Source organism: Cervus elaphus, chromosome 10, assembly GCF_910594005.1.
Source record: "Cervus elaphus chromosome 10, mCerEla1.1, whole genome shotgun sequence".
Taxonomy (NCBI): domain Eukaryota; kingdom Metazoa; phylum Chordata; class Mammalia; order Artiodactyla; family Cervidae; genus Cervus; species Cervus elaphus.
Window position 1 is genome coordinate 24,312,906 of NC_057824.1, and position 26,518 is coordinate 24,339,423.

At 51.3% G+C, this 26,518-nt stretch overlaps 1 protein-coding gene across 5 annotated transcripts in view; it reads left to right on the forward strand.

Annotated features, from left to right (window-relative positions):
• Positions 1-26,518, forward strand: part of CLEC16A (C-type lectin domain containing 16A) — a 232,009-nt gene that overhangs the window by 82,603 nt on the left and 122,888 nt on the right. For all 5 annotated transcript variants that reach the window (XM_043914310.1, XM_043914312.1, XM_043914311.1 and 2 more), the window contains exons 13-17: positions 11,422-11,544; positions 14,424-14,533; positions 15,316-15,360; positions 19,767-19,817; positions 23,354-23,482. In XM_043914310.1, the coding sequence (XP_043770245.1) occupies positions 11,422-11,544; positions 14,424-14,533; positions 15,316-15,360; positions 19,767-19,817; positions 23,354-23,482 (458 nt within the window). The remainder of the gene's footprint in view (positions 1-11,421; positions 11,545-14,423; positions 14,534-15,315; positions 15,361-19,766; positions 19,818-23,353; positions 23,483-26,518) is intronic.

Below are 26,518 nucleotides of genomic sequence, written 5' to 3' on the forward strand. Positions count from 1 at the left end.
CCATCTCCGGGCTTTTCCTGCTCACGATGGAACCAGCCATGGCGGCTCTTCTGTGTAAGTCACTGTGCTCATGTGCAAATGCTTAGATCTAGTCTGAAGTGTCACTCAGTCGTGTCCGACTCTCTGTGACCCCATGAACTATAACAGTCTCCTCTGTCCATGGAGTTCTCCAGGCAAGAATATGGAATGGGTAGCCACTCCCTTCTCCAGGGGGTCTTCCCGACCCAGGGATCAAACCTGGGCCTCCTGCACTGCAGGCAGACTCTTTACCGTCTGAGCCACCAGGGAAGCCCCGGAGAAGCATGGCAGGCTCCCTCTGATGTCTCCCCACACAGTCCTGTTGACTCCCGTGGCTTCTTCGATCCCCTCCAGCTCTGGCTCAGTGCCTGGCACACGGAGCCCTCAGTTCCTGGGAATAAACAGAGCTCCAAGCCTGACCCATGGAGTCCGTCCCACCCGTGGATCGCCTGCCATCTGTGCCCACTTCACCCCATCTCTGCACTCTGACTCCCTGCCCCTCACATGCTGGAGGCTTTGACCTGGATGATTGAGCACCACCTTGAAAAGTCTGTTTATGCCACACTCGTCACCCATAAATATACCCTGACCTCATCACACTTCCTGCCATTTCTGGTTCAGTTGAATTTGCCAGCCAAGGTTGAAACTGCCATGACCTTTAGCTCTTTCCCTCCTTTGATCCCAGCATTTAGTCATCAAGTGTTGTCATCTCTCCCTCTTTGGCCTGTCTGATCAGCAGAATGTAACAGAGCACAGTTCAGTGCCTGGGTCTAAGCTTGGTGCTGGTGGCGAGGACCAAAGGCAGGCGAGCAGGCGAGATCCTGAGTGTGTCACTCCAGTAGCTTTACCACAGCCTTCTGGAGGGGTCAGCACATGGCCACCTCGTAATCCGTCCTCCACAGCACTGCTGGGCAGTTCCCTGTAAGGCCGTTTTGTCCATGTCCTTCCCCTGTTCAAAAACCTTTGGGGCCTTCTTCTCTCCCTTCAACTCCAGCCTCCCGGAACCTGCTATTCTGAGTCCCTGGATTGCACCCACCATCCTAACTTGATCTGATTCCCCTGATTCCCCATGCAGACGCTTGGCCCTGGCCCAGGGATTCAGACGCTAAGTAGTGATTAACTCTTTCACAGAGATAAACTTGTAGTGACTGTCATGGTACTCTTCAATATTCTTTTGGTTACAAGCCCCAGAAACCACCTCACATTAAGAAAAAGAATCTTATGGGAAGGTCCCTGGGACAGCTCATGAGATCCAAGAAGTGGCTGAAAAGCCAAGGAAAGGGCAGGAAACAGCCAACTCTGGGGACTTAAGATGGATGGTGATTTGGGTCCAGCAGATCTCAGGCAGGGAGCCTGTCTCCATTCTGGTTTCAGATCGGTGGCCAAGAGATCTGATTGTTCCAGGCTAGTGATGGGTCTAACTCTGGAGCAGTCAGTTGTGACTGAGGGTGGGGTGGGTGGGGTCAGGGTCACATAGCTCAGAGCTGGCCCCAGGGTGTTTCAGCTCTGCATCTGGAATTGTTCCCAGAGAAGGGAACTTCTCTGGAAGCCTGGCAGCCACCCCATCAGTGTCAACACACCTACCTGTTCTTGGCTAGGCTTCTACCTTCGTGTATCCATCTGTGTCTTTTCTTGCTGTTTTCTCTGCCCTGACATCACCATCTATTGAAATTATGCTTGCCTGTCAAGGGCCTGCTCAGAAGTCACCTTATCCTAGAAGTTTTCTCTGAGCCCTTCAGGTGATACTCACTGTGGGTTCGTATCCTCTAGTATGGCAGGCACGTTTTATACTTTGCTGGATGTGATTTGCTAAAACTTTGTGAAGAATTTTTGCATCTATGTTTCTGAGTGTTATTGGCCTGTGGTCTCCCTGTAATTCTCTTGTTTTGTTTGCTTATGTTCACCTTATGGAATGAATGGGGAAATAGACCCTCCTCCTGAATTTCCTGGAGGAGTTTTTGTAGAGCTGGTCTATTTCTTCCTTTACTATTTGGTGAAATTCACCAGTGAAACCGTCTGGGCCTGGAGTTTTCTTTGAGAAAAGGTTTTAAAGTACTCAATTTCCTTAGTAGATATAAAGCTATTAAAGCTTTTTTATTTCTTCTACACAAGTTTTGGTAGCTTATATCTTTCTAGGAATTTGTCATTTCATCTAAACTATTGAATTTATTGGCATAGACTTTTTTTTTAACTATGTTCCTTTATTATTCTCTTAATGTCTGTTGAATCTGTAGTGATGCCCCTTTTCAATTCATGGTATTAATAGTTTAGGTCTTCATTTTTTTTTTTTCCTGATCAGTTTGTTTAGAAACTTATCAATTTTAAATTAATTTTATTGGTACTCTCAAAGAACTTTTGGTTTCACTGACTTTTCTCTGTGGTTTTTCTGTTCTATATTTTGTTAATTTCTGTTTTTTATTTTTGACCTTCAGCTGTTTATTTCAAATTTACTCTTTTTCTAGTTTCTTATGATGTAAGTTTAGATCATTGATTATAAGATACAAATCATTACAGGATGAGCAACCAAAAAGTTTGCTCATGTTATTCCTCTTTAGTCATATCCTCTCCATACCAGTCATTGATTTTTAAACCTTACTTTTTTGATAAAATACAAGTTTAATGCTGTATATGTCTCTCTAAGCACTGCTTTAGCTTCTTGCAATAAATTTTGATATATGCAGTTTAGTTTTTATTCAGTTTAAAATATTTTACAATTTCTCTTCCGATTTCTTTTTGTCTATTCTACCATCTGTGTAATTTCTCATCATGTTTCTGTTGTTGATTTTTGTTTGGTTTGATTTTTAGGTTATATTTTCTTTTTTTCCCTTTTCATGCTTGGTATTTTTTGATTGGTTGACAGTTGGTATGAATTTTATGTTGGATACTGAATTTTTTCTCCCTTTCAGTATTTTTGGGCTTTGTCCTGTGACATGGTGAAGTTACTTGAAATCCATGAGATCTTTCTAGAGGCTTGCTTTTAAGCCTTGGTAGTGCTAGTTCAGAACAGCCTTTAGTCTCAGGCTCATTTGGCCCCAGCCTGGAGGCTGTCCGCTTTGGAGGACTCTACTTGATAAGCGATGATTAGGTGGCCCATCCTTGTAGGCTGGTGGAAATGTGAGTTCTTCTCAGCCCTCGGTAAGCTCCAGGGGTTGTTCCACCCTCCTCCTCCCCGTAGGCCTTTGCATTTCTTCACCTGCATGCCCTGGGGCGGAACTGAGCCAAAGCCTTGGAAGGAAGGCCCTGCAGGTCCGTGTGCCTCTCCCTTCTCTTCTTCTCTTTCCCATCAGTTCTAGTCACTTGCCTCTCTGAACTGCAGACTCTGCCTTCTCACCCCAGAGAGACCATGGACTTTGTTCGGCTTCTGTCAGTCTGTTCTGAGGCCTGGAAGCTTTCCAGCCAGTGACCTGGAGCAGTCCCAGGCCCACTGCCTTTGTTTCTTCTCTCTCAGGTTCCCCTCCTATGTTGCAAGCTGTCTTGTCCCGTGTGTCATAACCACTGTCTTATATAATTTGCTGACTCTTCTAGTTGCTTGAGTGAGGTGGGTAAATCCAACCTCTCTTGGCTGATAGCTGTAACATTTAAAGAAGGAAGTTTTATTGAGGTATAATTGATCAACAGTGAACTGCACATTTTTAAAGTGTGCAGTTTGATGAGCTTTGACACACATGTTCATCCATGAAACCATCACCACAGTCAAGTCATTGTATGTATGCATCACTCCAAATGTTCTCCCTTGCCCCTTTGTCGCCCCTCTGCCCTTCTCTTCCCACAGCCCTCTCCCTCGGCAACTCTGAGCTGCTCTCTGTCATTATAGCTTACTCTGCACTTTCTAGAATTTTATATAAATAAGATCATGCAATATGTACTCTATTTTTGGTCTGACTTCTTTCAGTTTGCATAATTATTTTGAGATTCCTTTATGTAGTTGTGTGTCTCAGTGGTTCCTTTCTTCTTACTTTTGAGTAATATTCCCCTATGTGAATGTACCAGTTTGTTTACCTGTCTGTCTGTTAAGGAACATTTGGGTAGTTTCCAGTTTTTGACCATTACAAACAAATCTGCCATGAACATTGGTGTATAAATCTCTGGACACGTATTTGCATTTTTTTTTCTTGGATAAATACTGAGGAATGAAATGACTGAATCATATGACAGGTGTGTATGTGTTTAAGAGAATGCTACTCTTGCCTGGAAAATCCCTTGGATGGAGGAGCCTGGTGGGCTGTGGTCCATGGGGTCGCTAAGAGTCGGACACGACTGAGTGACTTCACTTTCACTTTTCACTTTCATGCATTGGAGAAGGAAATGGCAACCCACTCCGGTGTTCTTGCCTAGAGAATCCCAGGGACAGGGGAGCCTTGTAGGCTGCCGTCTATGGGGTCGCACAGAGTCGGACACGACTGAAGCAACTTAGCAGCCGCAGCAGCATGCTGTCTTCCAAAGCAGCTGTGTGATCTTACATCCCACCATCAGTGCACGAGTGTTCCGTTGGCCTCACACCCTCACCAGTGGTTGGCACGGCCACCTTTTTATTTCAGTAATTTTAATGGGTACATGTAATGGTGTCTTTTTGTGATTTTAATTTCCACTTCCCTAACAACTAGTGGGGCTTCACAGGTGGCGCTAGTGGTAAAGAACCCATCTGCCAGTAGGAGACGTAAGAGATGCAGGTTCAATGCCTGGGTTGGGAAAATCCCCTGGAGGAAGGCATGGCAACCCACTCCAGTATTCTTGCTTGGAGAGAGAATCCCATGGACAGAGGAGCCTAGTGGGCTACAGTCCATGGGGACACAGAGAGACACAACTGAAGCGACTTAACACACAAACTCACAACGCTTCATGAGGTCAAATAACATTTTAAGTGCTTAGTCTACATCTTCTTTGGTAAAGTATCTTCATACCCTTTGCGCATGTTTTAATGAATTGGTCACATTCTTACTGTTGAGTTTCGAGAGCTCTTTTTACCCAGATACAAGCCCTTTATCAGGTGTGTGTTGCAGAGATGTCCTCCCAATCTATGGCTGTCTTCTCGCTTTCTTCACAATACTTTAGAAGAGCAGAACTTAATCTCCATGAAGTCCCCACAGCACTGCTCTGTACTGCTTTTGCTCTGTATGCCTTCTCTCCCGCTCGGGACGACTGGGCCTCTGAACGCAGAGGCCGTATCTCGACAGCCTCCTGCACTCCACAGTACTGAGGACTCAGCACAGTGCCTGACACCCGGCCGGCGCTCTGCCAGAAGCTTCTGACCGACTGCTTCTGAGCCGTGGGGCAGCTCCCCCGTGCCGCTCTCTTGCTGGTGGCCCATGCTCAGGGCCTCTGCAGGGAACCTGCTGTTGGTGTGGGGGTGGGGATGCCCAGCTCCAGGGGGCCAGGGGGCACAAGGACAAACTTTTACAGGGGGGCTGGCTTTGCTGACAGGCTTCCTTCCAGGAGCCCCAACGTGTGCTGTGAAATGGAAAAGCAGTGGCTTACACACCACCCTCCTTCCTTGCTGTGGTCGGAGAGATGACCCTGGTGAGGAGCCCACCTACCTCTCTTGCATCTTCCTAAAAGAGTGGGACTCTATATTCGAGGGAATTTAATTCCTCTTTCCATTTCCTGCTAATGCTTTCCTTTTATTTATTCATTTACGCTTCTGACAAGTATTTCTGAAGCCATTCTTGGATGCCAGGCACTGTGGTTAATATTGAGAACCCAGTGGTGAACCAAACAGAGGTTTTCTTGGAGGCAAGTATGTCTGCTGTGGAGGGGGCAAGGCGAGGATGGTGGAGGTGAAGGCAGCGTGACAGGTGTGATTTGTGAGTGTGGAGAAAGCCAAGGGTGCAGGGTCACCTGCTTGGGTGGTCTGGGGAGGCTTCTCTGAGGAACTGACGTCAGAGCTGAGGCCTGAGAATGGGAAAGAGTCAGCCCTGCAAAGCTCTAGGGCAAGAATGCTCTGGGTAAAGGGAATGGCAGGCGCAAAGGCCCTGGGGTGGAAAAGAGCTTATAGTTTTGAGGAGCAGAAAGCAGTTCAAGGTGAGGCTGGCCAGGTGGGCAGGGACCAGATCGTGGAGGATCTTAAAGGCTGGGAGAAGGAATTTAGAATTTATTCCAGTTGCAGTGAGAAACACCTAGAGGATTTTTTAAGTAGAAGAGTGACATAAGCAGATGGAAAATTTGGGGAGATTATCCTGGCTGCTGGATGGAGAGTGGGTCAGTGGAGGGTGGGGGTGAGCTGTGTGGGGGAAAGCTGGGAGGCTGGTTAGGAAGCTGTTGCAGTAGTCCAGGCGGGAATAATGTGAATTGAATTATGGCACATTGGCCCTGGAGATGGAGGCAATTAGAAGGTTTTACGATCTATTTTGGAGTTAGAGCCAGGACAAGCTCTCATGATCTGGATGTGGGGGTTGAGTGAGAGGGACACGGGGCAGCTGTGTGTGGCCATTCACTAAGATGGGGAGCTTTGTTTTGGGTGGGAGGGGCACCACAGGAGGAGTCTGGGTGATGCCCAGGACCCCGCCTCCTACCTCTGTGTGACCAGTGGTACTAAGTCCAGAACCAGCGAGTGTGGGCTCTCGAGCAGGTTTGGAGAGGAATCTGGGGCGTTAGTTCAGCACCAGAGGCCCAGGTGCCTGAGGAACCCCCTGGGGAAACTGCCTCGGTGGGACCAGGGAACTGTACCTGGTTTCTGCTCCAGTCTGGCCTGGAGGTGCATGGCTGCATTTGGTGGGGGCTGTTTGGTGGCGGTGGTAGGGGGTGGGTGTGTGGGTGGTTGATGTTTTGGTTAGGCAGCAGGTTAGCTGCACTTAACCTTCAGCCTCTCTTTTGCAGATCCATGCCCTCTCAGCAGGGCCCCTAATGAAATGGCCTCTTTCTGATAGATTTTTCATCATAGGACAATTTTAACATAAAAGCAATGTTAATAAAAGCCAAATGTTAGCTCAGGCCTTCCAGTAAATCATAATAGATTAGATGCTGCACCAAAATGAATATCGTGCGGTGGAAAGGGTTGACCAGTTAGAGGGAGGCGCTCGCTGTGAGTCACTGGGGCCGGTAATGAACGCTGGTTCCTGTCTGTAAAATAGCAGATTCAGTCCTTTGTCCTTTGTCAAGTCTGCAGGGCCCTGGCCCCGGGGGTCGGGGGTCCAGGAAGGGGAGTTTTGCAGCTTTGTCTTTTTAAAGGTTCCCCAACTCTGCCCACCACCCTTTGACTCCTGCCCCCTCCATTTATCATTGTTTAGCAGAAGGAGCTTGGGCTTTTGTTTTGCTGAGAAGTTGCTTGGAACAAGGATGAGAAGTATGAGAAAGGTTGAAAGATAATAGGATAAAGGGAGGCTTTCGCCCTGCAGAAAACTGGCAAAATATCATTCTGGATCTCGACTGACACATAATCAGAACTGGAAGTACATTGGAAATCAGCCCAACATCTGGTTAGCTTTCGAAATAGTTGGTCTATAGTTTTCCAAAGCTGGCAATGCTTGCGTGACTCTAGCCAAAGGGAGAGAAAGAAAAAACTTTTTGACCATGATTTTTACCTGGCATTGTTGTGCAGGTTTGTCTGTCCACTTCTTTTTATGTTACTTCGGTCTGGGTCTGTTCCACCCCCGTCCTGAATGGGGGCTTCCAGTGAGGAGAAAGAATCCAGAAGCCAGAACTCAGGGAAAACTTAGGAGCTGGTCAGTGACATCCCTGAACCTTGCCCTTTGCTTCTCTTTGGGATTCTTTAAGTGAGTTAGCTGGGAGTTGGGCCCCGCCTGCTCCCAGCCCCGTGCTTGTTGGGTGGGAGCGATGGCAGGGGAGACTGTTCTGACTCACTGGCGAGCAGGCTTTGACCCGGCAGGGAGGGAGCGAGGAAGCGCATGGCCTGCTGGAATCTGGACGTGCGAGCGCAGCTCCCCGGGCCACGTGAAGTGCGTCTGGGTTTCTCTGGAATTTGTCTGTCACTCGGCACTTAAGGCCTGAAGCAAATAGGACAACATATTATCTACAGTGTTTATTTCAGTCAGAGGAAAATGACTAGCAAAGGCATTAGAGCCGGTTTGCAACAAAACCTGCTTCTCAGTGATTGGAAACCTGTGAGTGCGCGTGTGTATGTGTGTCTGCCTGTCTATCCGTTCATCTGCACACACGCTGGTTCCCTTTCTTTGTCATATTGTCAAGTTGACCTTGTGCATTCACAGCTGTCAGCCACTGTTTTGTTAGGACCCAGAAGAATGTCTCAGAGACTGAGGTGGGAGACAGAGAGATGGGGAGGGAATAAGGCACCTGGCCCAGCAGGAACTTTGGGGAAAGATCAGAGATGCCCAGAGGAGCTATTTACAAAGTTTTGTCACATGTTGTGTGACATAAGCCTGCTCTCTGCCCGCGTGATGGTAAAATCTACCACACAGAGAATGACTTACCACATGGAGTCTGTTTGGGGGAAAGGGCCAGAAGCGGGGAGATCACCTTGAGTGGCCAGGGGGATGGAGACCACTCCAGAGTTGGCTGGAGCACAAACACGTCGTGTCACCTGCTAGCTGCCTCCCCAGGGGTCCTGGCAGCTGAGCCTCGCCAGTCCCTCCTGCCAGGGTCTGCCCCATCACTTCCACCCACAGCCCCTGGCCCTGGTCTGCCCGAGCTCTGTGCACTCCCTGCCCTGCCCCTGGGCCTGGCATGACCTGGTCGTCCCTGGGCTGCTCACCCTTCAGAATCCAGTCCAAGCTGCTCATCCCCTGCGCTGCCCCCAGACAGCCCAGCGTGCCTTCTTTGGGCCTTCTGAAATAGCTCGACGTTAGCTTGGTTAGGTTGTTTTCCAATCTTTTCTTTCCTCTTACAACACAGCTGATATGGAACTCCATTTAGCCATGTTCAAAGTAAAAATTCCCATAAGCACGTGGTGATGCCAAGTCACTGTTGAGCATGGGTCCTGACAGCAAGCCTGGGGCAGGCAGTTTCTGTGATCATTCCCGTTGAACAGGGAGACTAAGGGTCAAAGAAGTTAAGTATCAAAAGAAAGTTCCTCCAGCAGCCTTCCATCCCGGCCCCCTGGTGTGGCGGGAACCTAGGGGGAGAGGGAGCCGGGCGGTGGGGAGCGTGGAGGCGGGGGGCGTGGAGGAGCGCTGCCTGGGCAGGGGCTGTCGTCAGCCCAGAGCAGGCCCCTCGCACGCTGGTGCCGGCGGGGGCTCGCCAGGTAGGGGGTGCTGCCCCGACCCCATCTGGATCCTGTCCACCTGGGGAATTATCCTGGTTCTGACTGTACCTCTAACGTGCTCTGTGACCTTGGGGACACAACTTACCCCTGGGCCTTAATTTCCTCCCTAAACGAAGAGGGTGCGTTGGCATCCGGTCCTCTGAAGCCTAGGCGTGTGTCAGTCCCCGGGGTTCCCCGCCTCCCAGAGAGTGGGGCTGAGGAAGCTCAGGATAACCTTGGCAGGTTTCTCTTCCTGTTGAGAGAAGATTTTGCCACAGATTTCCTCAATTTTGACAAATCGTAAGGGAGTTGGGACAATAATGGGAAAGACAAAAATGGAATGCATTCTGGAAATGCAAGAGCTGGTCCAAGTCTGGGTGTCTCTGGCCCTGCTGGCTGCCCCCATGTTCTCCCGGGAACCAGCAGCCGGTTCTGTCTGCCCTCTTTGAAGTGGGATGGCGGATGGCAAGGTCACGGAGCTGGGTGATGCCCTGGACGGGCCAAGGAGCCATTTTTTTCCCCCAGAACCACTGACAGTTTCCAGAGGGCCAGGGAGGAAAGAGTAGAGAGAGATTCACATGGTGTTGACATCTCTGGGGGAAAATAAAAAAGCAACAAATGACAGAAAGATTTAGTCGACGTCCCTCCTGCCGTTTAATAAACCAGAACGCTTCAGAGTTAAGACATTTAGCATTAAGATGGGATACAGAACCAACAAATTCAATTTTCATCGCAATCAAATCTTTTTGACGAAGCCATGTCTGTGCGGTCGTGAGAGAGGGCGCTGCCCACCTCCAGCCCGCGGGCCTCCCCCACTCGTGTTATCTCCTTGGCATGACTTAGCCGCCAGTTCCGACCTGGAAGGAATTCAATAAAGCAAGATATATTGTTATGGTTTATTACGTCAACGTGTGAGCGTGGGAGTCACTTAGAATCCAGACGATCAGCTCTTCACTGCTATCCTCCACTATTTTGTCAAGGTTCTAAATGAAGCGTCATCTGGGACTCAAGGGGCCGTATTTCAAGAGTTCCCAGAAGTGCCACCTTCCCCCCTTTTGTAGAATAACAGGAAAAGACGTGCTTCAGGCACAAACAATCCTTCCCAGCTCCCCGGACATGGAGCAAGTGAAATGTTTGTTTCTGGGAGCTTTTCTGCGGGTGTAGTTTTCTTGCAGAGCCGTGCTAGACAAGAGGAGGCTTTGCATCACCTCTTGTCCCACATTCAGCCTGCCAATGGGGCCCTAGCAGGTCATCCTGTCACCCCGGCCCCCAGGTCCTGCTTTAGGAAAAGTGGTGCTGAGTTCAGTTAGATTGAGCATGCCGTCTCTGCTTCCCACCTCCTCTCCCCTGTCTTGTCTTTCATCTTTGAAATGCAGTTATTAATAGATTTCACTGGAAGAAAAGTGATCCCTCTGTGCCTTAAACACAGATCCGCTCTGTTCGTTTTGTCCTGTTTGCACCTTTGTGTGGGCCTGGCGGGGGCTGCCACCTGTGCGCTCGCCTCTCTGGGGCTCAGCTCACCCGTTTGGTGTTAAGAACTGGAGGTGCAATCGGTGGGCAACCAGGTTCCTTTGTGTCTGGTCTGTCTCCCCACCCGCACTGTGGGACGTGTCTCATACAGCGGTGGCCTCGGGGGTTCGCAGACCAGCCCCGAAATGACAGCGAAGCCCAAGTTGCTCCTCTCCTCCCCACTTCCCGCTCCCCCGATTGTGCCCAGAAGCACATCACCAGTCAGGCTAGTGTGACCTCAACACCTTTTACTTACCTGCCCATCACCCTTTATAACACAGAGTGGGCCTTAGTCTACAGTGAGCAGCCAGTCCACATTGTTTGGCTGAAATGTGAAAGCCTTGTTGCTGTCAGTATTGCAGCCATCCTGGTTTCCCATTTACAAGTAGTGATGGAAAATGTATGCTTTAGGTGCTTCCCTGGTGGTCCAGTCCTTAGGACTCTGCACTTTCACTGCCAGGGGCCCGGGTTCAATCCCTGGTTGGAGAACTAAGATCCCACAAGCTGCACGCTGGGGCTGAAACAGAAAGAAAGAAAATGTATGCTTTAATAATATATTTCCTTAAGTTCCAGTTACAGAAAACTCTGAGGTGAGTCATACCAGGGGCAGTACCTGGTCACGGCAGCAATCCAGAAGGTGGACGGTGGACAGCCAAGGTTGAGGAAGCTAAGCTCAAAGGGGCCTTTTGGGACAAGGTAAGGTGGCTGTGCTGACAGCTGGCCCCTTCTCTCTGTTCCAGGCATGGATCCTGAGAAACTCGAGCGAATTCAGCTTCCAGTGCCCACTGCGGCTGAGAAGACCACCTACAACCACCTCCTGGCCGAGAGGCTCATCAGAATCATGAACAACGCGGCCCAGCCAGGTGCCCAGGCTTGCGGGCGGTGGCCGGGGGTGGGGGAGTTGCAGGGACCAGGCCCTAGTTCTGAGGCCTTGGCCAGCGCCGACCTGCAGCCACAGCACGGGCTGGGAAGAGCAGGTGGAATGAAGTAGCAGAGCAGTCCTCACCTGGGGGCAGCGTTGTCCCCAGGGGGCAGCATCCAGAGATGTTCTTGGTTGTCACAGCTTGGAGACGGGAGCTACTGACATTCTGTAGTCAGAGACCAGGTGCTGCTCCACACCCTACGGTGCACAGAACAGCCCCCAGAACACAGGATTGTCCGGCCCCAGATGTCGACGGTGCCAAGGTTAAGAAACCCTGACTGCAAGGCAGGAAAATAGATCATCAGGGTGTGAGTGAGAGCCCAGGAAAGGGCCCGACGGAGATGCTGCCTGGTGGGGAGAGAACCGCTGAGCTGAGCTAGCAGGAGCAGTCCAGGCGGTGGGCTCAGGAGGGCAGGGGGCCAGGGATATGGTTGCAGGTGAGGGCTTCAGAAGTCAGGGGAGTGATGGCCAGAGCACAGCGTGACTGCCGGGAAATGACCACAAGGGTCTGGAGAACCAGGTCCACAGCCTAAAGGGTGATTCAGGGTATCAGTAAACTCAACGGCTGTTTATTGAGCGCCTCCTGTATTCCAGCCTCTGTGTGCAAGTGATGAGGGTGCAGGAAGTAGGGGACACATGGACCCTATCCTCTGTGAAGTTCCGACAGTCTGGGGCTCCATGTGGAGGTGGGATCTAAGCCTCAGAGCAGGGTCAAGGCCAGAACTAACTCTGCAGGGCTCATAGATCTTTTTAAAGTCACAGGAGAGGAGAGAGGCGTGTCTAGGACTGAGCCCAGGGCCACTACTGATCTCTGGAGGTGACATACAGGGGAGCCAGCTCTGGAGCCTGGCCCAGGCCCCATGTGGGGAGAAAAGGGCCCAGAGGAGGGTGTTTTGGGGGACAATAAAGATGTGGTTTCTTGGGACCACGGGGTGCTCGGTGGGGTCAGTTTCTGCTGAAGGTCCAGTCGGGGAGGCAGAGCATGGTCCTGAGGATGGTGGCCCAGGGCCTGTTGGCAGGAGCGGCAGGAGCCAGATGTGGCTTGGTGACGGGGAAGGCGGAGTGTGGCCTGGGTGCTGGGGAGGACCCTCCAGGGACAGGAGGATCAGCAGACCCCCTGAGGACAGTGTGTAGCGCTGCCTGGATTTCTGAAGAGAAGACACTGGGGCAGCTCAGAGGGACAATCTGGAAGCTTCGCTGGAGAGACAGACCTTTGGGAGGAATAGCCAGCAACTCACCAGGAAGGAAGAAGGGTCCTAGTGGAGCATCACGGTCTGCTTCCCCAGAGGTAGCAGTAGGGGTGTTTCTGACCTGGCCCACAGGGTGGCTGGGGGCCGGGCTGTGGTCCAGAGAATGCCTGCGCTCAGTGGAGGCCAGGCTGGCAGGCGCTGCTGGGCCAGGGCGGGCAGAGTGGCCCAGCCAAGACTGATTAGCCTCTGCCTAGGCTGGGTTTGTACTGGGCTTCGGAAGGCCTAGTGTTGCTTATATGTTACCTGCTCACTTTTGGGCCAGTGGATTCCCTCTTCTCACCTATCTTCCCCCTCCCCCCCAACCCCTGACCATTGAGGCATAAAGCCAGGCAGGGAGGTGTACCTCCATGTGTCTGCCTTGAGTGTTTCTCCAGTGGCCCATCCTGGGCCCCATTGTTCCCGGAGAGTCCCCCTTTCCTGGCCCCTCCTATGTGAAGGCCCCTCCCCAGAAATGAGATCAAAGACCTGGGGGGAGTTTGCCGAGAGCGGGGATGCCCTTCAGTCAGGCGGTCACAGGTGCTTCCAGGGACAATGCCGGGTGTGGGTTTTGGCATCCAGGACACCTGAGTCTGCCATGGCCCAGGTGAGTGAGGCTGGGAACCTGCCCCTTCCCGTCTCCAAACCTCAGCCTGCAGAGCACCCACTGCAGTGGGGCTTTAGAGAGGCTCCTTGAGGAGCCCAGCTCCAGGCTCATAGCAGGACAGCAGGCTGTTAGTCAGGACTTGGTTGCAGTTGACAGAAGCCCAGCTCAGACTCGCTGAGACAATACAGACAAACAAGACTGCTGGCCTGTGTGACTTCCAGTCTGCTGGGCTCTGGCTGGAGGCACAGCGGACCCGGGACCCACACAGTGTTTGCAAGCTCATCTTGGCCTCTGCGGCCTTCTGTGTTGGCCAGTTAACTGCCTGCCGCCTCCCCTTTCTCTGTCAGGCTCTAGACTTGCTGTAGGAGAGACGCTGAGTGGTGGAAAGCAGGACTTGGGGCTCAGGTTGTAGAACACAGGAGTGTGAAAACGTTCCAGTCTGCAGCTCAGCACGGGGAGAGGGTCTGGAGCCCAGGGGTTCCAGCGAGTTGTGGAATTGAGCCTCACTGGCTGTGACTGGCTCCCTGGCTGGTCCCCTGTGCAGGCACTGTGACCAGGGGCCTGGATGGCCCCAACCAGCCTGGGGGGCTGTGCCCCCCACCCCGAGGCAGGAGCATCCCATGACCAAGAGTGGGGCTGGTGACCCTCCAAAGGAAAGAGGGGTTCTGGTCCCTGAAGGAGGGGAAGGACCTCTGGACAAGCAAAGCGACCACAGACAGCCACTTTCTAGATCTTCAGTAATCAGTTACCCACTTTTCCTGCCTCCCTGTCGCCCATAAGAGGGCTTAGAGGAGCGTTTGGTGCAGGCAGTTTTGATGGGAACTTTCAGTGGTAGTTGATTGGGCAGGGGATTAGCATGTGGGGGTTCCCTCTGTGCCCCCACGGGATGTCGGGGGGCCTGTCGGCTGACTTGCTGATCTCCAAGTCGGGAAGGCAGGAGACTGCACGTGAGGGTGTGGGCATGGCTGACCCAAGTGTGCCCTGCAGACGGCAAGATCCGCTTGGCGACGCTGGAGCTGAGCTGTCTGCTCCTCAAGCAGCAAGTCGTGGCCAGCACAGGCTGCATCATAAAGGACGTGCACCTGGCCTGCTTGGAGGTGAGGCCTGTTCCTGCCGCGCCAGCCCCACGGGGGGGAAGGTCGCAGGGAAGCCCCTGCATCCAGGTCGTAGCTGGTCCCAGCAGAAGGAAGACAGGCCACAGACCCCCTGCCGACCCGCTGCCCACTTGTCCCCACGGACCTGCCCTTCCACCGAGACAGCCCTGAGCAGCCCACTAATTAGCAAATCTTAGTAGTTTCTCTTGTAAGTGTTTGGCTCTGTATTTGTCTCCAGGATTTTTTTCTTTTTCTTTTTATATTTTGAAAGTTGTATTCATGTACAGACACATGTTTATTCATTTATGGTTTATCGTGCTACTGCGTACACTCATGTTTTAAATAGCATTTGTTGTTTTCCCTCTTATTTTTCATGTTTGTTTTAGAAAGTTTAGAAAAGTACAGAGGGGTAAAAAGTAACAATAGTGGACGCTTGGTGTGTGTCTTTCCAGCTACACTTATACCCTGACACACACGTTCACAAGTGAATTTTTCTGTTTATAAGAGTGGAGTCATCATGGCCATATTTTATTAATAGAACCCATTTCCCTCACGTAACTGCGTGTCAACAGCTCTCCAGGTCATCAGGTTGAATCATTGGTCCTTCTTCACCCAGTTTTGTTTTGCGCTCCTTCTCCACCACCCCCATGAAGAACCACTTTATGGATGAAGATTATCAGCCCAGCGTCTGTCTTCTGTAGCCTCAGATTTTAGAATCCGTGGCTTGCCCCAACTCACTCGCCTCCGTGAGGCCTGCCGCTCACGCCTTCCCTCTCTCTTAACAGGGAGCCCGAGAAGAGAGCGTCCACCTGGCGCGGCACTTCTATAAGGTGAGCCGCCGGGGCTCGGGGGCAGCAGCGTGTGTGTCGGGAAGCAGGACAGTCGTGGCTTCAGTCCTCTCTTACACCCTCTGGGTCCTCAGGGAACACGTGCCATTCTGTCCGCTCCGCAGCAGTGGTCTCTGCACTGTTCTGCTCATGCTGTCTTATCAGCGCAACTTTGGAGGACTCACCCCTAGTGTGGGATTGTTTATTTATCAATTATATATGAGTTTGTTCATTGATGAATTTACGTGTAAACCATCAATTATATACAGATGCTCATACGACTAAATTATACATAGCAACTTTTGTGTTCGTGAATTATATGTGCTTACCATGGCAACCCACTCCAGTATTCTTGCCTGGAGAATCCCACGGACAGAGGAGCCTGGCAGGCTACAGTCCATGGGGTCACAAAGAGCTGGACACAGCCGAAGTGACTTAGCGTGCACGCATGCATAGGTATAAAATTACTGAATTACGTATGAATCTATGAACTGTATGCATGTGTATTGTTTATATATATGTACAGGCAGACCTCAGAGATACTTTGGATTTGACTCCAAACCACCGCAAAACAGCATATACCACAATAGAGTCAAGCAAATGCTTTGGTTTCCCAGTGCTAATCAAAGTTATGCTTATACTGTACTGTGATCTGCTGAGTGAGCGATAGCATGGTGTCTAAAAAAATGTATTTCTGTTGTTCAGTCACTAAGTCGTGTCTGACTGTGATCCCATGAACTGCAGCATACTGGGCTTCCCTGTCCTTCACTGTCTGCTGGAGTTTGCTCAGAGTCACGTCCATTGAGTTGGTAATGCTGTCTAACCATCTCATCCTCTGTCGTCCCTTTCTCCTCCTGTTCTCACTGTTTCCCAGCATTAGGGTCTTTTTTTTTTTTTTTTCATTTATTTTTATTAGTTGGAGGCTAATTACTTTACAATATTGTAGTGGTTTTTGTCATACATTGACATGAATCAGCCATGGATTCTAATGAGTCGGCTCTTCGCATCAGGTGGCCGAAGTATTGGAGCTTCAGCATCAGTCCTTCCACTGAATATTCAGGGTTGATATCCTTTGGGATTGTACATACCTTAATTAAAAATATTTTATTGTTAGGATTTCCTCAGTGGTCCATTGTTTTTGGGTTTTTTTGGTTTTTTTTGGTCCATTGTTTAAGAATCCACTTTCCAATGCAGAGGACGAGTATTTGATTCCTGGTTGGGGAACTAAGATCCCACGTACCTTGGGACAACTCAGCCTCCATGCCTCAACTAAGGAAAGCTCAAGCTGCAGCAAAGACCTAGTGCTGCCTTAAAAAAGAAAACTTTATTGCTAAAACATGCTAATTATCATCTGACAGCTAGCATTTGCCACAGACCTTCAATTTGTTTATAAAAAGTGTAGTATCTTTGAAACAGTAACTTCAGTTCAGTTCAGTCACTCAGTCATGTCCGACTCTTTGCGACCCCATGGACTGCAGCACGCCAGGCTTCCCTGCCCATCACCAACTCCCGGAGCTTGCTCAAATTCATGTCCATCGAGTTGGTGATGTCATCCAACCATCTCATTCTCTGTTGTCCCCTTCTCCTCCTGGCTTCAAACTTTCCCAGCATCAGAGTCTTTTCCAGTGAGTCAGTTCTTCACATCAGGTGGCCAAAGTATTGGAGTTTCAGCTTCAGTAAAGCAAAGCTCAATAAAATGAAGGGTGCCTATGTGCTGAGAAACCTCACACAGGCTCTAAACATTTCTCATGAATTTAGTGAGAATTGATAAAGGGCCCCCATGACCTTCAGTATCTGGAAAATGTGTAGGTTCAGTTTCCAGGGGATTCACTTTAAGATACTGCCTTGTGATGACTTTGTTTCCCTCTTTTTTTAAGGGTAAGATAGACTCAGGCAGGGCTCGTCATTTGTCAGCAGTGGGTTCATCCATATGTCAGACAGCCCTAGTAGTTTTCTGATATTTTGGCCTCCACATCAGCTCTCTCTGGATCCAGTGAGTGGTGGTTTTCCCTCGTAATCTGATTGATGAAGAGATCCTCCCAGGAGGAGGAAAGGTGTCAACACTGCTGTTTTCTCATTCACTTGCGCTTTCGTTCATTGCACTCTATTTTTTTTTTCCATTTATTTTTATTAGTTGGAAGCTAATTACTTTACAATATTGTAGTGGTTTTTGCCATACACTGACATGCATCAGCCATGGATTTACATGTTTTCCCCATCCTGATCCCGCCTCCTACCTCCCTCTCCACCCGATCCCTCGGGTCTTCCCAGTGCAACAGCCCCGAGCACTTGTCTCATGCATCCAACCTGGGCTGGTGATCTGTTTCACCCTTGATAATATACATGTTTCGATGCTGTTTTTTCGAAACATCCCACCCTCACCTTCTCCCACAGAGTCCAAAAGTCTGAACTGTACATCCGTGTCTCTTTTCCTGTTTTGCATATAGGGTTATCGTTACCATCTTTCTAAATTCCATATATATGTGTTAGTATACTGTATTGGTGTTTATCTTTCTGGCTTACTTCACTCTGTATAATGGGCTCCAGTTTCATCCATCTCATTAGGACTGATTCAAATGAATTCATTTTAATGGCTGAGTAATATTCCATGGTGTATATGTACCACAGCTTCCTTATCCATTCGTCTGCTGATGGACATCTAGGTTGCTTCCATGTCCTGGCTATTATAAACAGCATTGCACTCTCTTTAAACGGCTGTGAACTATGTACATAGATACCCAGGAATCTTGTTCCTTGCAAGAAACTTTTTCAGCCACTGTCCATTACTGTCAGTGTTCATTGAGATAAAACCAGGTCACATAATCTGGAAATGCCCCTTGTGGGGCTCAGATGACCCCCCGAAGCTGCAGCACTCTGGGTGTGCTCAGAAGAGGGTGGTACCACGGTGGGTCCCGTGTTCCGGGGCGGAATCCCAGTCCCCCCAGACTGGCCCCAACCCCACCTGGGCTTGAAGTGAGGATATGAGTCCTCAGCACAGTCATCTTTGATGCTCCTTCCAGTGTAACTGCACTTAGTCTGTCCTCCCCACCCTCCCCACAAGCTTCTGGATTGCAAAAAGCAGGAAGATATATAGGTAGGCATCTTCCCAGAGGATTTTTCTTTTTCAGTGACAAAAGGAGATCTGTATTTGAATCGCACCTCCCTTCTCCCAACCCAGGTTTTTCTCTCTTTTATCCTCTAAGGTTTGTACCCTTAATATATCAGGAGCTTATCAATATTTTCAGGGATTATTTCTGTGGTTATTTTGTGGGTCTCACACCAAAGGGGCTTCCCTGGTGGCTCAGATCACCTGCCATGTAGGAGACTCGAATTCGATCCCTGGGTTGAGAAGATCCCCTGGAGAAGGGAATGGCTACCCCCTCTTTTTATTGTTGCCTGGAGAATTCCATGGACAGAAGAACCTAGCGGGCTACAGTCCATGGGGTCACAAAGAGTTGGATACGACTGAGCTAACTAACATTTTCACTTTCACACCAAACAAGACCTTTCAAGTTTGCCGATAGTTTTGATAACTGGAAAAACATAAAGGACCTATTGCTTTTCCCACCCCAACTGTGTGTGTGTATGTGTGAGAGAGAGAGAGAGAGACAGTACTGGGGGAGAGAGGGAGACTTAGGGCCCAGGCCAGACCAGTGCTCCCAGCCCCTGTCCTCCCAGGCTGCAGGCCCGTCCAGGGTGGTCATGACGACACACTGACCTGCACAGACGGGGCCAGTCACCCCATCCTGCAGTGAAACAGAGGCTCTGAGAGGAACAACTGAGATTGGCCCCTGGTCTGTGAGTCTCAGAGCCGTTCCTCCCCACCACCCTGTTCTGGGGGGATCCTCAGGGCCACAGGCACTCTAAAACCCCCAAAGGCACGCCTCAGAAACAAATGAAACAAGCCACGTAATGTTAGCCTTAAGCGTTTCTAGTCATACTCTTCCTTCCAGACGTGCGGAGCCTCTGTCAGCTTTAACATGACAGCTTAGCCCACACTCTTATTTTCTCCAACCATTCTCAGCAAACAGATCATTTTAAATACCTGAAATGTTAACCATTTGTATATTTTAATTGTACATGAAGTGATTTTTGTTGTTGTGGTTAATTAACTGCCTCGACACTAGAAATCCATAATGACACATGCTTGGAGAAAAGGAGAAAACCGTTGAGGTGCAATTTGATATTTGGGCTTTCATTCGAGTGTGTGTGTGTGTGTGTGTGTGTGTGTGTGTGTGTGTGTGTGTGTGTGCATGCATGTTCACGTGTGTATTTTACTTCCTGGTGGTTTACGAGAACTCACTAATAAGAAACAGATGACCCAAAAGCCGCGAACTGCAGTTTATAACCCTTTGTTGTTTATGGAAAAAAATATACATAATCTTCTCTTTCCTTCCTTTCTTTTTTAGGGAGAAGAAATCTTTTTGGACATGTTTGAAGATGAGTACAGGAGCATGACGGTAAGTGAGGGGCCAGAAGGACTCGTGGCCAAGCTTGTCCTGCCAAACTGAGAGAGAACTCATCTAATTTGGGGCTTTCTGTTCGAATGGCAGAGATGGGTGGGGAAGGACATTGAAAACGGTGCCTTTTAATCCTCAGCAGTGAAATTACAGATGACATTCACTCCCCCTAAGTTGGGCTGAGTCATAAGATGGGTTAGAAAGATTCACTTTGATATGAATAGTTTTTTTTTAACTTTTAATTTTATATTGGATTATATCCAGTTAAAAATGCTATGATGGTTTCAGGTGGACAACAAAAGGACTCAGCCAGACATATACATGTATCCACTCTCCTCCAAACTCCCCTCCCATCCAGGCTGCACATAACGTTGAGCAGAGTTCCCTGTGCTATACAGTAGGACCGTGTTGGTTATCCATTTCAACTATAGCTGTGTTTACATGTCCATCCCAAGCTCCCTGACTATCCCTTCCCCCAAGCCTTCCCCACTGGCAGCCATGTTTCCTAAGTCTGTGAGTCTGTTTCTATTTATAGATAAGCTGATATGCGTAGTTTTTGATTGAGGATTTAGTCATACGTATGAAATCTCTTAATCCCCATGTCAACCTGATGTGAATCACTGCTGCTATTATCCTGCTTTTGCCAATAAGGAAACGAGAGGCAGAGAGGTTGGGGGAGGTGCCCACAATTGCCCGCCGTCACTTCCCAGTGCCCTGCCTTGCCTTGCACAGTACGATGCCACCTCCCTCTTCACCGTGCCATCAGAGTGCTCCTGAGTGTGGCTCTCTTGCACCTGCCGTGCCAGCCCACGGTCTCCCCGTCTCCGTCCAGCAGGCACGATCATGAGAAAAGACAGGTGCAGAAGATTGAAGGTTGCGCTGTTCTGATCATCTGCCTCTGCGTCCCTGACACCTGCCCCTCAGTTAAGACTCAGTAACTCAGTGCTAAATGACTCTTTTCATGGACGTTTCTCACCCCAGAGTGAAGTGATTCGGGACGTTTACCATAAACCCAAGTGTTTAAAATGTCAACAAGATAAAGACAGCATGTGCTGCATGGCTCCCTGGCCAATCAGTGAGCATCTGAACAGCTGTGCCCTCATCACATTCTTGCTCGCAGCATGTCTGAGGCCTCCCGGAGGGTTTTCAAGGAAAGAGTGTAAATTGGGATAACTCTCCTTCAGAGAAGCCCCAGCAGCGCCCAGGCCTCCTCTTGGTGCTCTGCGAGGCACTCACAGGCATCTCACACCTCCGATGGCCACACCCTGTTATCCCCTCCACCCCAGAAAGAGGGTCTCTGGCTCCTGTTCTTGGGACCATGAAGTGGAGCAGAGTGGAGTCAGTGCTCAGCTGCCATCTTTGTTATGCCCGTGACGTTCCCTTCCACAACATGACTCTCCAGAAGTTTGGCTTCTTATAGAAACAAGTCTTGTGTGTCACTTGGCGATAGAGAAAGGCTTGGACTCTGAAACCCCTGCTCCATTTCTGCTTTTGCTACTTATTGCAACCTCGGGCAGGTTGCTTACATTCTGAGCCTTGGCTTTTCCATCTGTAAAATGGGACCCAAACCACATGACTTTCCAGGTTGTGAAATACCTAGGGACTGCCTACTGTAGAGGTTCAGAACCATGAATATTCAAATATTTGGTTCTTCTCCCTCCCACCATAGGGCGCTTCCTACATTTTGTTTGTTTGTCTCAATGACATCTATTGTACGTCTTGCACAATGCCTGACACTCCAGGGAATTAAAGGCTGACACGTGCCCAAAGTCAGCCATTAACCCAGACTTTAGGAAAACAGCCGCTAAGCCCAAAGAAGTGGGGCAGGCCCTTGGGTGCTGCCAAAGCTGGGCCTTCACTTCTGACCCTTCACTGTTTCCCCGTCACTGCTTGCTTCATGCAGAGGGAAAATGGGCGGGAGTCCTAGAGGGGGTTTGCTGGGAGGCGGTAGAGGGCAGAGGGAGCCGTGAGGGAGCCGCAGGAAGGCCGCGTAGGAAGGCCGTGCCACGGGCGCCATGGGTGGGAGACAGGGCCCTGCCACCCCGCTCTGGGATAAAGGGATAAAGGAGCTGGGGCGGTGGACCTCAGGCCTTTGGAGGAAGGCTTCATGGGTCCCAAAGAAGAAGATGGTGAGCTGAGGGCCTCCCTATTCTCCAGGTCCCTGGACCACTGAGCCATCTCCACAGTCCTGCCCTGTGTAGTCAGCTTTATGTTACAGGAGGGGAGGAAGTGTGATACGACTGAAGCCCGCTTTCTAAAAAAGGGAGACACGAAGAAGTTTATGATGCTTAAAGGAGTAAAATTAATTCCATAGGATATTGTGACATGTCGTTCCTTTATGATGCCCCGTGTCAGTCCAGTAACACGTGTACATTAAGCAGTTGGTTCTGATGCACTGGGGCTTCCCTGGTGGGTCAGGCAGACAGAGTCCACCTGCAGAGCAGGAGACCCTGGTTAGATCCCTGGGTCGGGAAGGTCCCCTGGAGAAGGGAATGGCTGCGCACTCCAATATTCTTGCCTGGGAAATCCCATGGACAGAGGAGTCTGGTGGGTTATACTCCATGGGGTTACAAAGAATCAGACACGACGGAGTGATTAACACTTTCACTTAGGCAGCAAAGTTCCAGGCGGGGAGGTGATGCTAACATGTGTCTTGGTGATCAGAGAAGGCTTCCTGAAAGCACCGTGGAAGGAGGCAGACACCTCTGCCCCTGGCTGGCCCGGTGGTTGTGGGCATGCGCCCTCCGTCTGAACTCAGCGGTCCCCTCTGTAGTGTAGAACAGCCGCACAGTAGGAGGCGGGCCCTGCAGGGGCCTGGCATGTAGTAGGTGCTTCATGAGTGACTTGGTTCTGTTCCCCCAGGTAGGAAGTTCAGGGAAGAGGAGGGAAGTGGGAATGCTGGTTCTGTGTGGGTCATAACCACATCTCGGGTCATAGTGGCTCTGGAGCCAGGCCTGGGTCCGTGTCTTGGTTCTGCCACCAGCCAGCCCTGTGGGCCCTTATCCGCTCCTCAGCCTCCCTGAGCCAAGCTCAGAAGCCTCCCTGCTGGACAGGAGATGACACGCAGAGCCTTTAGCTCCCCGCCTGCCCACACTCAGAACTCCCTAAATGGAAGCCGTGCCACTCCACCTGCTGCCATCACAGCTAAAAGTGCCAGTGTGGGAGGCGGGTGGCAGTCAGGCCCCGCACCGCGGGCAGACTACCCTAAAGGGACCGCCACGAAGGGGCAGGCCTCCTTCCTGAGGCCTGTCTCCCTGCTCAGGGGAGGGGAACTCAGGGGTGAGAAAGCAGATCTGTTCACAGCAGGGCGGCAGCTTCTCCAAGGTGTCTGAGCTGTCACTGCACGTGCGTGAAAGTCTGCAGCTTAGAAAACAAAATGGCACATCTCTCCCATCTGGCTGTCTCGAGGCTTCACCTTAGTCTGTGTTGGGGCTGATGTGCCCTTGAATACAAGCAGATGGAGGTGAGAGGCCCATGTCACCTGCTCTGGCCCCTTCCTCCCTTCAGCGAGCCTCCCTCCACCGTCTGTCTTCCAGATGAAGCCCATGAACGTGGAATATCTCATGATGGACGCCTCCATCCTGCTGCCCCCGACAGGCACGCCGCTGACCGGCATCGACTTCGTGAAGCGACTGCCGTGTGGTGACGTGGAAAAGACCCGGCGGGTGAGTGGGCATTGGCCTTGGCCTCTATCCTTGGCAGCCATTCACCAGGAAGCACCCCCAGGACAGGAGAGGGAGGGTCTCCGACCACATCCAGACCCACCTTCCAGCTCACCCTCAGAGAGCCAGACAGCAACCCCCAGCCCCACGCCCCCACCCCTCCACCACAAGGGCCTAGCTTTCCACGAGCACTGCCCTCTTTCTGGGTGTTTGTTTTTTAATTTTGGCCGTGCTGGGTCTCTGCTGCAGCCCGTGGGCCTCTCTCTGATTGTGGCTAGAAGGTTCAGTTGCTGCGGCGCACGGGCTGAGTTGCTCCACAGTGTGTGGGATCTTAGTTCCTCGACCAGGGATCGAACCCATGTCCCCTGCAGTGGAAGGCAGATTCTTAACCACTGGACCACCAGGGAAGTCCCTGCCGTTTGTTACAGCAGACACTGAAAGATGTTGGTGGCAGGCAGGCTGCCTTCACTGAGCGAAGCTGGCCCAGCCCCAGACCTCTGAGAGAGGAAGCGGGGCTGGGCTCCTTTGAAGGAGCGTGGTGATGCAGAGCAGGTGAGGCTGCTGCAGAACCAGCCCCGAGAGGCCAGGACCCCTGGCGATGGCGTGGCATTAAGGTATCTGAGGGATCTTGGGGCATGACACACGAAAATGCCGTTGTGATTATTTTTGGGCCTGCGGGAGAGGTGTGTGAAGAGGTTAGTTCTCAGAACCCAGCTGCCGTGTGCACTTCCGTTATCAGCAGTTTTTTTCTTCAGCCATCTCGCGGGGCTGTTCAGGGTACTTTATCTCCCTGGTCAGATCACAGTTTCTTTCTTAGAAAGCACCATAACCCTTTCCTAGAAAATCATTCCCTGGAGACGTGGAGGTGTGGATAAATTAGAGGAATCCCTTGCCCTCATTGCTCCTGTTATCAGGCCAAGCCTTCCCCTGAGATAATCCAAGTGTACCCAGAGTGGAGGAAGTATTGTGACCTTTTTGAGAGACGGGATTGACTCACTGGACCCGCCTCAGGCAAAAAGATTTCGTGGCCTTCTTGCTGCGAGTTTGCCTTGAAAGCCTGTTGGGGCGGGGCTGGGGCACAGAGGAAGTTGGACCCATGTCTGAAGTCAGTCTGCATTCCCTGACGTCCGCCCAGACCCACCATGCTCACCGCAGGACCCACCCTCTCTCTGAGCCAGTGACGCCTGCCTCCCTCATGCTCGCAGACAGGTGTGCGGGCCCCGTGGCCGGGCACATGATTGATTGTGGGTGGCAGCGTTTGCACTGGGCATCCTTGGTGTCGGCTCTTACGGGGGGATTGGTTCTGACAAGTGGGTGTCACGTCTGTACTCCTTATGGAGTGGGTACACTCACCCTTGACCTTTGGTTGCTCTTGGAGATGCTCCCCAGCAGGATAACAGCAAAGCCACATGCCCAGTCCAGCTCTTGTGTCCCTGGGCCAGAGAGGACCCCGTCCCGGTTCTCCTTGGCCCCTGAACTAGAAGGTCCAGAAGGTTGTGAATGCAGAGATCTGCTGCTCCGGGTCTCATCCTGCCTTCCTTTTGGTCCACAGTCCATCAGGTTTTCTTAACAGTTATATGAGCACATGGCCTTTGTGACAAAGTGGATCATTCATATCAGTTCTTCTTAAGAATTTCCTCACGTATTTCTACAACCACCCTGGGAGGTTGGCACTAGTATTATCCCCATCTTACAGAGGAGTAAACTGAGGCACAAAGAGGTTGAGTGATTTGCTTAGGATCCCCCAGCTGACAAGTTGCAGAGCCATGATTCAACCCAGGCGGTGTGGCCATTTTGACCCCCTGCCTCCCACTGCTGCCTTCATTGTATTTATTAGTCCTACTTGGTGCTGGATACCAGAAAACACAGCCCCAGTCCTCAAGGAAAAGACTAAAGAGGGTGAGGATGGGAAAGGCAGCACCAATCCATGCATGCTAAGTCCCTTAGTCATGTCCGACTCTTTGTGACCGCATGGACTGTAGTCCTCCAGGCTCCTCTGTCGATGGGATTCTCCAGGCAAGAACACTGGAGTGGGTTGCCATGCCCTCCTCCAGGGGATCTTCCCGACTCAGGGGTTGACCCCACATCTTTTGTGTCTCTTGATCTGGCAGGCAGGTTCCTTACCCCTGGTGCCACGTGGGAAGCGCCCACACAACTCTGGCCAGGGCTGTTTCTCCAGGAGCACAAGGCCCCTAATCCTCCCTGGGCAGGGGGGCAAGAAGCACAGAGAGCTGCTCCTTGAGCCGGGCCTGTGGGGGAAGGGCTGGGCGCTGCGGCGGGAGGGGTGGGGGTGCGCAGAGGCCCAGAGAGCTGGGGGCCGTGCCTGGAGCCCCCGTGGGGCCAGCTGTGTGGGAAGTGGTGGCGCCGGAGGGGTTGCAGGGGACAGGTCTCAGAGCCCTGGAGCACAGCGAAAGCCTCGGCCTGGTTGGCCGCTCCCTGGCATCTTGTCATGCTGGCCTGGGGCGGACACGGCTGGTCCACAGGAGAAATTCTGGGCTGAGGCCTACGGCAGAGGGCAGGGCTGCTTGGGCTTCACGGTTCCTGCTCCTTCTGAGCCTCTGTCTCCTCACCCAGCCAGCAGCCAGCGCCGCCCGCCCTGCCAGGGCCCTCGGGAGGACTCCGCGAAAGGCAGATGCACAGAGGCCTGTGGTGGTGCCTGAGGGTGGGGGTCTTCCTCTCTCATCCTCAAGATCCCAGGACTGCTGCCCACCTCCCTTGCCCCAGATGGGCTGCAGGGCTCACACTGCCAACGGAAGCACCAGCGCCCCCGGGGTCTCTCTTATGACCTTTGTCACAAGACGGGTTTATAAAGGCAGCTCTCAAGTCTGGTGTCCCTGGAGCCAGGATGAGATAAGAGGACTGGCCACCTCAATGCAGAGCCTTGGGCCCCAGAGGTTTCCCTCTGATGTCCAGGATCCACTGTTGAAGGGGAATTTTGACCTCTCACCTCAGCCCAGCCCCTGATGCCAGGCAGCTGTCTGGAGTCCTCCCGCAGCTTAGCTCCTCGGCCCATTTCAGACATCAGAACACCGCGGTGTG